This window comes from Mirounga leonina, unplaced genomic scaffold (assembly GCF_011800145.1).
Source record: "Mirounga leonina isolate KUSES-001 unplaced genomic scaffold, KU_Mleo_1.0 Mir_165, whole genome shotgun sequence".
Lineage (NCBI taxonomy): Eukaryota > Metazoa > Chordata > Mammalia > Carnivora > Phocidae > Mirounga > Mirounga leonina.
Window position 1 is genome coordinate 34,889,204 of NW_023270415.1, and position 13,257 is coordinate 34,902,460.

The following is a 13,257-nucleotide window of genomic DNA, read 5'->3' on the forward strand; positions in this document are numbered from 1 at the left end:
AGCACTCGCCTTGAACAACTCGACTTTGCTGATGATGCTGAAGTTCACATCCACGGTGAGGGCTAATCGCATGGTGACAGGCAGGGTACAGAGCAGATTGGACTCATCTTTGCAAAGACAAACACATGAACCCAGAAGCAGAATAATTAATAAAAAAATCAGCAAAGTATAAGAAAAATTTTAAAAATTGAGGAAACAAAGTGCCAACTCTTTTTATAAATAGCTGCATCAAATTCTATACTTTTATTACTTCTATTGGACATACATATGTATCACAGTCACACTATCACTTTCATGGAGAAAAGTATTTTAACTATTGATGACATAATAGTTCTGAATAGTTTCAGGACATTGTGTTTACTGAAACTTTAGATGTAAAGTTTAGTGATCATGAGACAATGGCTAGTGAACAACCTGATGGAAAAAGGATCTAGTTCTTGTCTTTTGAGTCTGTGGATTCCAGCTCTAACATCCTGGGGATGGCAAGTTGTAATGAGTACCATGTGGCATTTGAAAGCTTACTGAGCTCTGTCACTATCTTATTTGACCCGCCTGACAAACCCAAGGGTAAGTGTTCTCAATCCTGCTTTGCAGAAAGAAGAAACAAAAAAAAAGAACTGAAGTTCAGAGAGGTTGTAAGTGACTTGTTCAATTGTGTATAGTTGGTAGATGGCTCAGTTGGGAATGGAATCTAAGAAGAAATGTGTTGAGTAAATTCAAATTATTGTTATTTACTTGCTTATTAACTCAATGAAGAATGTGAATACATTAAAGATTTTTTTGTATGTAAATTTAATGATGGGCCTTAAGGCTGATAAAATGTTCCATAAACAAACCTGTCTATTCTTAGTCTCTAGTATGGTACAAATTTCTGAGAGTTGATTATTTTTGATGTTTTCTTACAACAATTTAGAAAAAAAAAGAATTGATATAGCCTTATTTTGATTCCAATATTGATTCTAAATATGAAAGTCCTTCATATAAAAACATAATTCCTTGTTTCCAAGGACTGTTTGTCCTTAGTTCCCTCCTAAACCAAGGAGTTGGAGCAGTATCTACAGTTAGAGAGAAGGAAGGAACCTGTTGCTGCTCCTTTTGCTGTTCTTCCTCATTTGCCATGTCCTCAGGAATAGCTGTGGATGCTTTTCCAGGATTTGTAACTGGTAAGTTATGTCTGGATATGTAGGAAAAAGTCTCATGGTATTAAACTGATACTCTAAAAATCATTCCGTTGTTTTCCAATCTTTTATTGAAATCCAATTAGTCTCAGCTTCTAACTTATAGAACTTGCATTATATGGACATGCTATACAGGGATTTAGTTGGTAATTTGCCTTGCTTACCTAGCATTCTTTGAGAGTTCCATGTATATTCATACCAAGTCCATACCCGATTCTGCACACTTTTAGGAATGGAATAAGTGTTCATGTAGGAAATGGTCTGATCCATGCTGATTCGGAAGCAGTTCTGATTGGCTGTAGCTGCCCCAATTACATCTTGCATCTAAAACCACAAATATGGTCACTCCACACTCGGCAGATGAACTGCAAGAGTTACTAAAAGCCCAGTTGAATTAAGAGTTTTTATGAGATACATTCCACTCTAATGCACTACTTGATTTTTAACATGCTGATATTGAGCCTTAATTTCAACCATTTACATAAATCATATCCTCCCTCTGAACCCATAAGGACAACAATAGGACCTGTCTTACTTACCATGTGAAGTTTTTGTGAGGATTGTGACTGCACACAATCTTCTTTGCAAATGTGTGTATAACTGCAAAGATGTTAGTTGATATTTTAAAAATTATACAGCTTGTGCTTATTCAAGGGATGTACAAAGAGTTGAGCAATTACCTGGCAGAATGTCTAGTCCATTTTTGTGAGTCTCACTTTGAAAGCATCCTTCATAGATTATCCAGTGTGGCTGGCTATATAGACTCAATTCATCATGAAATTGCAACCTCTGTACTTCCCTTTGTGTTGTTTAGACAGATAAAATCAAATCTCATCATGCTTAAGGCACAGTATTCAGCAGAAGTTGAAATGTGCTGAAATTACTGAAGCATCATCCACTGCTGTGACAATACTTAAGGAACTGTCAGGTTTTAGTTCTTGGATGTTTATAACTCAGCCATAAAAACCCACTCTAGGTTAAAAGCTGATCTTTAAGGTCTCAGCACAAAAAAGATATATAGCTTGACTCTTCCTCTCACATAGAGGGAAGCAAGTGGTTGTAAATTTGCTTTGACTGTGGGTTTATAATACAGAGGAAAACCAGGGTCTCACTTTTACATTCTTGAGACTTTGCTCATTCATTCTAGTAGCTGTGCCTTTTCTGCTTATAGAAAAATTACTCATTCTTTGAGGTCTACCTCAAATGACTCTTTTATTGTGGTGCCTTCCTCAGTTTATATTTTTAGAGTCAATAGGTTTTTCTTCTTATCAAAAGTATCTGCTGAGGAGCTATGCAGATAGTCAAACTGGATACATCTATTTCAGTCCCTGACTTACTCCTTGGGGCTATTCCAAATATCCTTCAACAACCTCAGTTACTAGATTTCCTTTTTACAAGCCATTCTTGACAGATGGAAAACGTTACCAAGTCACCTAAGGCCATGAGAATTGGAATATTAGGGGTTGGGTTGGGAGATTTAATAGAGCTTTAAATTGGGAGCCAAGGATAATTAAGAGCATTATTGATCAACGTTGAGGGCCCAGAAATTATAGTGACAGTAATCTGAACGGTTTATGTGCTATCTTTCAGCAACACTGTGTTTTGGTTTTGGTAGCGTTGGTGAAGAAGACATGTGTTCCATGATGTGTTCAAGATTAGGGGGAGAAAATGTCAGTCTTTATGAGTTGTATCAGAGAATAGAATATTGTAATTAAAATGTGATGATCAGGTCCAGGGTGTAGTACTTGGTGTGGTTGTATGTGGGGATTTTGAATAAGTGGAGATTGTGTCCCAGTCCCTCTTTTGTTTTTAACTGTTTTCCTCAGCATCTTGTATTCACTATGAGAGATTAAGGCATAAATCTGTATCTCCTGTCTCATTCTTTTTCTGCAGTAGGGATGGGGTGGAGGCTCTAGTACGACATTTTTAGTGGCTTGATATTCCTTTTTGTTCCTGTTGGAACCTCAAATTCAATGTAAAGGAAGATGTGGTGTGGTGTGTAAAGCAACACTTCTCAAACTTTCATGTGCATATAAATCACCTGAAGGTCTTGTTAAATTGCAGATTATAACTCCATAGTTCTGAGGTGAGGCCTGAAATCTGAATTTCCCAAGTGACTCTTCTGCTGTTAGTACAAAGACTACATTCGGAGTAACAAGAAAATTGAACAGGAGCTAGATATAATTTTTTAATCTTGTAAATATTACCTTGGACATAATAAGTGCTAAATACATGCTAAATTTTACTATTACTATCAATATTATATGGCCATATCATACAACTGTGAATTATCATGTAGGAATTAGGGATGCCTCTTAATTTCTTTAAACTAGAGTTGCCTCATCTATAAAAGTGAGACAGCATTGAAGGGGATGTGGCTACCTCACACAGATTTTATGAGAAACTATGGAATAATAAGATTTTTGCTATTTATGTTCAAATTAATCGCATTTCTCTCTAAACCAGTTTTCCATTTTCAATCATTGTTGATGCAATGATTAAGCCATTAAGATTATGATATTTATACTTACAGTTTTTAACTGCTTGTGTGTTCTTCCCAAACCTAAATATTTTCTAGAGTTTCCTTACAATCTCTCTCTCTACTCTGTTACCATGTTCAGGCTGGAGTTGCCATATCCTTCTATATCTCTTTAACCATATTTTTAAATTTTCTGTATTTTGATGCTTTGATATCTGGTACTATCTCTCTCAGAGTTAGCTAATTCCTAGAGATAGCAAACAACTCTACTGGGAGTGCACCTTTCATAGGCAAAGTAACAATCCAGAGGCCATACTCCCAACATCCTTCTTTATTGGACTCTCATATTCCAGGCTACTATCCACTTGATCCACTCCAAAGCCAAGTACCAGCCAACCAGCCAAGAGACAGCCCCTACACCCCAGAACCTGCTAAAATTATCCAAACTAGCCAATCCTAAATCTGTTTACCCTGCTTCACCTGTTCCTTACCCTGGTGCTTCCCCATGTGCCCCCTTGGCATGTTGTGATCCTTCTTTCTGGGTCTGTTTGTATAACAAACTATCTTTTTTTAAATTTTATTTTATTATGTTATATTAGTCACCATACATTAGTTTGGTGTAGTGTTACAACATACATTAGTTTTTGATGTAGTGTTCCATGATTCATTGTTTGCATATAACACCCAGTGCTCCATGAAATATGTGCCCTCCTTAATACCATCACCGGGCTAACACATCCCCCCACCCCCTCCCTTCTAAAACACTCAGTTTGTTTCTCAAAGTTCATAGTCTCTCATGGTTTGTCTCCCCCTCTGATTGCCCCCCCCTTCATTTTTCCCTTCCTACTATCTTTTTTTTTTTTAACATATAATTCATTATTTTTTCAGAAGTACAGGTCTGTGATTCATCAGTCTTACACAATTCACAGTGCTCACCATAACACATACCCTCCCCAATGTCCATCACCCAGCCACCCCATCCCTCCCACTCCCCATCACTCCAGCAACCCTCAGTTTGTTTCCTGAGATTAAGAGTCTCTTATGGTTTGTCTCCCTCTCTGGTTTCATTTTGTTTCATTTTTCCCTCCCTTCCCCTATGATCCTCTGTTTTATTTCTCAAGTTCCTCATATCAGTGAGATCATATGATACTTGTCTTTCTCTGATCCCATGACCCTGAGATCAGGACCTTGAGATCACGACCCTGAGATCATGACCCCAGCCAAAATAAAAAGTTGGATGCTCAACCAACTGAGTTACCCATAATAAAACCTACTTTTAAAGACAGTATCACTTCCTCCAATTCATATTATATTTTGATTAATCTTCCTGAATCTCTTCTTTGTTCAAAATTCCCCATTGGCTGACTTCCCGTTGCCGTTAAGATAAAGTTCAACATCTTTAACATTCAGAGCCCTTAAAATATTTTGTCCTTAGGTATATCTCTAACCTATTTATAAGCACTCTTCACTCTAGCCATTCTCTATTTCCTCAAACACAGTTGTGTTTTATCATTGCCTTCTTTCACATACTGTTTCTGATTGATTGGACTATCTGTCTATAACTACTGAATCCTATCTGTTTTTTTAAGATGTTGCAAATACATTCTTCTGGGAAACTTCCCTATTCTGAACTAATATAGAGCTTTCAAACTTTCCTTTGGTACTTACCATGGATAGCAGACCCTGATATTCATGGATGTAGGATTTGAGTTCTGACTATTTGTGGTCAGCTTCAAATGTTATAAAAATAGTTTTTATTGCTAACTTTTGTTAAAGCATGGGATTTATTCATACCACAGTGAGTGTGGTGAGAACTAATGACTTATCTAGTGGGAACAGTCATTTTGTGATTTTGCCTAACTCTTTACCCAGGATACAAATCTCAACATGACTTTTTTGTTCTCAAACATATGGTATGCGAAGTATCTTCCAAGGAAGTATACCTTCTAAGAATGCTATGCTATCCAGATTTTTATTACTTATGAATCTGGGAATCCACAAAGATATTGGGCTCTATGCCTTGCAAATGCTAACTATCTTGCAACAGTTATTTGCGATTGTTTTACTTTCTTACTAGACTGTGATTCCTTGAGAATAAGGACAAAGAGATGCCATAATAAACATTTATGAACCAATGACTTATTTATTAAAATGATCTAGATGGCATTTGTTAGCCTCTGGTTTAAGTGACCTCTGAATTTGATTTTAATCTAGGGACTTTATGACAATATTTGAAGTTTAATTAAAGAAGGGAGATTTTAAAGGTTTTTTAGGAAATTCCAACAAGTCAATTTAGAAACTTGACTTTCTCTGAGTCTAACCTGACACTCATTGTGGATAGGTCTTCTGACAGATTTAACAGTTTAAAAATTGAAAGGCAAAGTTGACTCATTCACATCTTCCTCCAATTCATTAAAATATATGAATGTTAGTATAAAAAAAAGAAAGCACTAGATGGATTTTGATTTTTCTTCTGTAAATTTATAAAGACTTATTAGGCTTTCAAAAATAGTAGCATTATGTAGCTAGGGATTCACATCTCCATTTACCTGACCAATTAAGCTGGAGAACACAAAAACTCCAGAAAAAAAATTCAACAGTTGAAAAGCAATTTCAAATGACGTTTGTGGTTCTGGAAGACCCCCGATGGTCATTAAACTTCGAACGGCCCAGTAATAACATCTCAGATACCTGTGAAAAGAAAATACATACATTTTGCTTTTTATTATTACATTAAAATACGACTATGCTTGGGAGTATCGATTACTACTAAATTATAACACATTTCCTCCTAATCATGATTTTCTTTCTATAGGAAACATTAGCAAATACCATGTGTACTAACATAAACTTTTTTTAAAAAAGATTTTATTTATTTATTTGACAGAGAGGGACACAGTGAGAGAGGGAACACAAGTGAGGGAGCTGAGCAGGGAGCCTGCTGTGGGGCTAGATCCCAGGACTCTGGGATCATGACCTGAGCTGAAGGCAGATGCTTAACGACTGAGCCACCCGGGTGCCCCTAGCATAAACTTCTTGATAAATATTGTGAAATGACTAAATAATTAGCCCTGCGGAAGGTGTTTGTTAGCTATTCTGCTTATCTCTTGCTGCAAAACAAACCACCCCAAATTTAGTGGTGGTATAAAACAACTATTTTATTAGGACTCATAAATTTGTGGGTTGGGTGTTTGTGTAAAGCCCAGCAGAGATGGCTCATCAATGCTCCGTGATGAGTAGACCCTCAGCCTGGGTGACTTTAATGACTGAAGATAGTTGGGCAGACTGATTGAGGCCAAATATCTGGGGCCTTGATTCTGTTGACTGGGTTCTTCTGTTCTACACATTATGTCTGTTTGGAATGCCCAAGGTGTCTTCTTCTCTCACATGTCTGAGCCTCGGCTGGAATGGTTAGAATGGCTGGGGCTCTCTGGGTATCCTCTTTTCAAGCAGCCCCTCAATACAACTAGCTTGAGCTTCTTCATAGCATGGCAGTCTCAGGGTAGATGGGCTTCTTACATGGTGGCTATGGTAGCACAGAGAGTAGCTCTAAGGTTTCTTATAACTTAGAAGTTCCATAATGTCTTAATCTTTTGTCACAGAGTTGAGGGAAAGGATAGCAGTACTTTTTACAGAATCCTTACAATGAGAGGAGCAGCAAAGAATTTGGGGGCATCTTTAAACTACCACACTAGTGATTTGTGAGATAAGGATATTTATAAAGATTGAAGAGCCTTTATAGTTTAGATACAGTTGTTTTTACTGATAGAAAATAGAGCAGATATATTCCTCCTCTCTCTTTTCTACCCACACTTATTAAATTATTGAATATATAACCATAACAGAGACAGAGGCATACTGACCTCAATCTTAAAAGGGAAATTTCTCTTGGGTATAATAGGTAATTTATCTAGAAATTTAGTATTGAAGAAAATCGGGTATAATAACAATATACTTGATTAATATAATAATCAAATTTAGAAATATACTTGATAAAGATTCTGTACTTAACTTGAACAATTGCAAGTGCAGACTGGGATCATTATAGCCCAGATAGGAAGTGAATTAGAAACCAAGGCAGAAGAAAATATTATGGTAAAGATTAGGACAGAACGTGTAAGATTGACTTAGCTACATTTGGTTAAGGGTTTCATAGAGTCCATAGTGAGGTGGGAATGAAGGTTGGTATTACAAACTTATTGTACATTTATTGTCATTTTTGAGCATGATTAGGCATACTACTTGATATATTTCATATAGCTCTGATAACATGGTCTGAATCAGGCATTCCCACTGAATCCTTAAAGAAAAATTTGCTGTATATACACAATATCTCCACATATTGTTGCAAGGAGGCATTGGATTTAGTGGGTTCCAACTAGCAATTCTAGTTTCTAGGGTAGACACAGAAAAGCAGTACTTTTTACAGAACTCTGGCCCTAGTCTGGCTTTTATTTCTTGTCTAGGTATGCCACATAAATATTTGCACTTCAAGTAATTGTGTATTAGTCTTTGAACAAGAGTGGTCTTTTTCTTGTGAAAAAGTTTACAGTTTTCAGATCTTCAAACAGTAAGGAGTTGGAGGTTTACAAAGAATCAAACTGCAGTTAAGTCAATATTCAAAAGCAGATCTAGAAAGAAATCACTCATTTTGAAATTCAATAACTTGTGAAGGACATGAGGTTTTTTTTTTTTTTTTTAACCTGATGGATATAGGAACAGAAAAATAATTAACTCTTTGGGAAGGTTTGAAACCACTGTGCCAAGAGAATAAAAATATTACCACTCTGTAATTTTTTCCAGCAGATTTCTTTGGACTTGCTAATATTATAGTGAACTGGGTGTCAAAGAGAACCACCTTGAAGAAGTATAGAATTAATTTTATGGATTGCACTTTAACTTTTCAAATTCCAATTTATAATTTCCTATTACCTGATTTAGTTTGGTCACAGGCCTAGGACCTGTGGGTCTCTTTAAATTAAGGAAATATATTGAACCCAATACTACCCAAGAGTGGGACAGGGACTAGATTCTCTCCCTACATGGCCAACTCCATTACAAATGTTGGAATTAGTGTCCCCTTCAAAGTCACTGCAGTGTTAGCAGGAACAAATATGAGTTACTTTCTCTCATTTTCTTATTTATGGATGTTAGAAAATAACAATCAAATGTGAAACATAGGCATTGATCTTTTGAATCTGAAGGGTTAGCCTTGAACTATTTTTTTGTGTACAAAATAGTCTGCTATGTTAATTGAAAGTTTTCTGCCCTAATGCTTTGAGGTTTATTTTTGGATCTCTTCTCAGTCATGTCTTATACACTCAGACATGCACAACCAAAGGTAAGATTTGTAATTTAATTAGATGGCATCTTATTGATTTTTCTAGGATTAGCTTAATTAGTCAAGTGTGTCCACCTCTAATATTAACATGCTAGGCAGATAGATCTTTTCAAGGAGATTCTATCTGGCTGATTTAATACATGAAGTATCTAACAGGCTGTATATATACAGTTCCAAGTTAGAGCAGTAAGGCGGAATTTGACATAAAACCATAAAAAACATTTAGTGTGAAAACAGAAATTCTTCTGTGAAACAAACATGACATGAAACTTCCCCCCAACATTTTGTTATAAAAATAGAATTGAAAAAATTTTATAGTGAACACCCACCTTTTATAGTGAACACCTAGATTCTACTATGAACATTTTATTCTACCTACTTTGTCACATATCCCTCCAATTTTCCATTCAGCAATCCATCTTATTTTTTCTTTTCTTTTCCTTCTTATTTTTTGGATGCATTTCAAAGTAATTTGCAGACTGTAAGTCTCTTCCTTCTGAGCACAGTGCTTCAGAATAAATATATTAACCAGAGTTCAATATTCGTATAGAGTTATTTTTTTAATTTTTTAATTTTATTATCTTTTTTAATAAAGATTATTTATTTATTTATTTGAAAGAGAGAATGAGATAGAGAGAGCATGAAGGGGGGAGAGTCAGAGGGAGAAGCAGACTCCCTGCTGAGCAGGGAGCCCGATGCGGGACTCGATCCTGGGACTCCAGGATCATGACCTGAGCCGAAGGCAGTCGCTTAACCAACTGAGCCACCCAGGCAGGCGTCCAGAGTTATTTTTTTTTTAAAGATTTTATTTATTTTTTTGACAGAGAGAGAGAGACAGCGAGAGCCGGAACATGATCGGGGGAGTGGGAGAGGGAAAAGGAGGCTCCCCGCTAAGCAGGGAGAGCCCAATGTGGGGCTCAATCCCAGGACCCTGGGATCATGACCTGAGCCAAAGGCAGACACTTAACTGACTGAGCCTCCCAGGAGCCCCTGTATAGAGTTATTTCTAAATTTTGAAAATACAATAAAAGCACAAATCTTAAGTATATTATTTGATGAATTTTGACAAATGTATATATCTGTGTAACCCAAACACTTATCTAGATAGAGAACATTTCCTTCTCTCTAGAAATTTCCCTCATTCCTTTTCCCGGAGCAAACACTCTTCTAATGTTTTCTACCAGAGATGAGTTTTGCCTGTTTTAGAATTTCACATAAATGAAATCATACCATATGTACACTTTTCTGTAAAATGTCTTTCATACAGAATAATTATTTTGAAATTTATTCATGTTGTTGTGTATATCAACAGTTCTTGCCTTTTTATTGCTGAGTAGAATCCATTGCATGAATATAGCACAGTTTGTTTATTCTCCTATGTATGAACACCTAGGCTGTCTTGAGTTTTTGGTTGTTATGAATAAACATTCTTGAATGTACTTACATAAGTTTTTAATGGACATGTGTTTTTATTTTTCTTGGGTAAATATTTAGGCTTGAATTTTTGTTTGTAAAGTACATGTTTTTTTTTTCTTCAAGTTTTTATTTAAATTCCATTTAGTTAACGTATAGTGAAAATTAGTTTCAGGTGTAGAATATAGTGATTTATCACTTACATACAACATGTAAGTTGTATGTTTAATTGTAAAAGAAACTGTCAGATCTTTTCCTAAAATGGTTGTCATTTTGCATTCCCTCCAACAATGTATGAGAGTTCCAGTTGCTTCATGTTCCTACCCTAACACTTGATATTTTCAGTCTTTTTAATTTTCAGCCATTGTGGTGGATGTATAGTGGGACATGCAACTTTTAAAAGTATCTAATTTAATACTTTGTGTGTGGACCTTCTTAACTACTGCTATCCACCTTAGTCCCACATTTCTATAAATTTATCACTGGAGGTACTTGGTATGAGGGAGAATGGTCTCAGTAGAAGGTAAGTTCCACAAAGACAGGTATTTATGGACCTAGCACAGTAAGAGTTTATAGTATTTGTTGAATGAGGGACGCCTGGGTGTCTCAGTCGGTTAAGCGTCTGCCTTTGGCTCAAGTCATGATCCCAGGGTCCTGGGATCGAGTCCCGCATTGGGCTCCCTGCTCCATGGGGAGCCTGCTTCTCCCTCTGCCTCTGCCTCTCTCTGTCTCTCATGAATAAATAAATAAAATCTTTAAAAAAATTTGTTGAATGATATGAAAGAATAAGTGAATGGTTATGCATACCTAGACTTACTGATATAAGAACATAGGAAGACTGCATCTGGCGCGAGCCAAGCTACTCATGCTGTTTGACAAAGTCCAAGTATGGGGGACGATCCTGAAAACAGGAGACTCCACAGCTGGCTCCTGCTATTCTCTTTCATTTTGTTTATGGCAATCTTTATAATTGTGGGAATATTTCTGGGCTGGCTCCTGCTATTCTCTTTCATTTTGCTTATGGCAATCTTTATAATTGTGGGAATATTTCTGGGTTTTCATGATAAAGTGACTACTCATCTTAGTTATGCCTATCTAAGCAATCATGAAACTAACTCCACGAAGAATTAGTTTCTATAGAACAAAATAACAAGACGGTCACGCTCTGTCTAGCACCTTTCTCTTTGCGTACTGTTTTTTAGTTTTAGCGAAAGCCAATAAGCAGAAATCAATAAAGGTCATGTTAATCATTACAAAGGAAAAATGAAAGAAGGCTATGGCTGTGATCCAGAAAATGATCTAAGATTTGGAAAAACAAAAGTATCCTAACATAAATAAAGTTCCTCCGAGGCTGTCAGGAGGAGATGCTTGCCACCTGATCCTGTGTCTGTGTCTCCTCATTCGCCGACGCCGTCCTTTCCTACGAGAGACCCACCCCGGCTGGAGCTGGACTCCGGCAGGTGGCGCCCAACGGTGGGGCTCGACTAGGTAAGCCTTTCTACAGGGACCCATAGGACTCTGCTCGTGGGTACTGCAGACCCCTCTGTGAAGGAATACAGAGTAAGAGTGAGCAGAAAGACAGAACTTAGAGAAGCTATGGGCCATAAAGAGTCAAAGGAACGACGCCTCTTTATTGATATTATTAAGCATATGATTGAAAAAAGAGGGTTAAGTAAAAAATGCTTTGGGCTTATGAGGTCAAAGAGTAATATGAAGTAATAGAAGGGGCATAGTAATAGAAGGTGGTATTTAAAAACTTTGAGGAAAAGTTAGTATATTAATAACTGTCATATGCAAATTATCTTAAAAATATATAAAAATGCTGCTTAATATATATAAAACATATATAATATATATATAAATGCAATTTCTTTGTAAGAATAGCAACCTGTGCCCCTGACAGCTGGTAATAGGGTTATTGGAGCTTAGGTTTTTTTTTTTTAATACTTTATTTATTTATTTGCCAGAGAGAGAGTGAGAGAGAGAAAGAGAGAGCACAAGCAGGGGGAGTGGCAGGCAGAGGGAGAGGGAGAAGCAGGCTCCCTGCTCAGCAGGGAGCCCGATGTGGGACTCGATCCCAGGACCCTGGGATCATGATCTGAGCCCAAGGCAGTCGCTTAACAAACTGAGCCACCCAGGCGCCCCAGAGCTTAGGTTTTGAATGAGAGCCCTTCTATCTCAATGAGCAGAGCAGAGCCATGGAGTAATTCTTATCTTTATAATCAGAGAATGTGTGCTGTATGATACCAATTCTGTGAAATGTATTGAAAGTTGCCTTTTGGCAAGAAAATGACCACTTTTTGTAATTTTCCATGAGTGATTAAAAAGAGTGGGTGGCTTCTAATTCTTGGGTGCAAGGTACTATTTTTATCTATTAAATCAAGCTTGTTTAAAAAAGCTTCTGAAACAATCAACAAAACTAAAAGGCAAGCTTTGGAATGGGAAAAGATATTTGCAAATTACATATCTGATAAAGGGTTAGTATCCAAATTCTATAAAGAACTTATCAAATCGACACCCAAAAAACAAATAATCAATTTAAGAAATGGGCAGAAGACATGAATAGACGTTTTTCCAAAGAAGACATCCAGATGGCCAACACACACATGAAAAGACGCTCAACATCACTCATCATCAGGGAAATATGAATAAAAACTACAATGAGATACCATCTGTCAGAATGGCTAAAATTAACAACACAGGAAACAACGGATGTTGGTGAGGTTGCGAAGAAACCTTTTACACTGTTGGTGGGAATGCAAACTGGTGCAGCCACTCTGGAAAACAGCATGGAGGCTCCTCAAAAAGCTAAATATAGAACTACACTTTGATCTAGCAATTGCATT

At 36.8% G+C, this 13,257-nt stretch overlaps 1 protein-coding gene across 1 annotated transcript in view; it reads right to left on the minus strand.

Annotated features, from left to right (window-relative positions):
* The window catches only part of CNGB3 (cyclic nucleotide gated channel subunit beta 3), a 137,110-nt gene that overhangs the window by 43,253 nt on the left and 80,600 nt on the right, over positions 1–13,257 (minus strand). Inside the window, exons 11-13 of the mRNA XM_035011483.1 lie at positions 6,207–6,348; positions 1,343–1,502; positions 10–107 (exon numbers count right to left, since the gene is read on the minus strand). Coding sequence (XP_034867374.1) covers positions 10–107; positions 1,343–1,502; positions 6,207–6,348 — 400 coding nt within the window. The remainder of the gene's footprint in view (positions 1–9; positions 108–1,342; positions 1,503–6,206; positions 6,349–13,257) is intronic.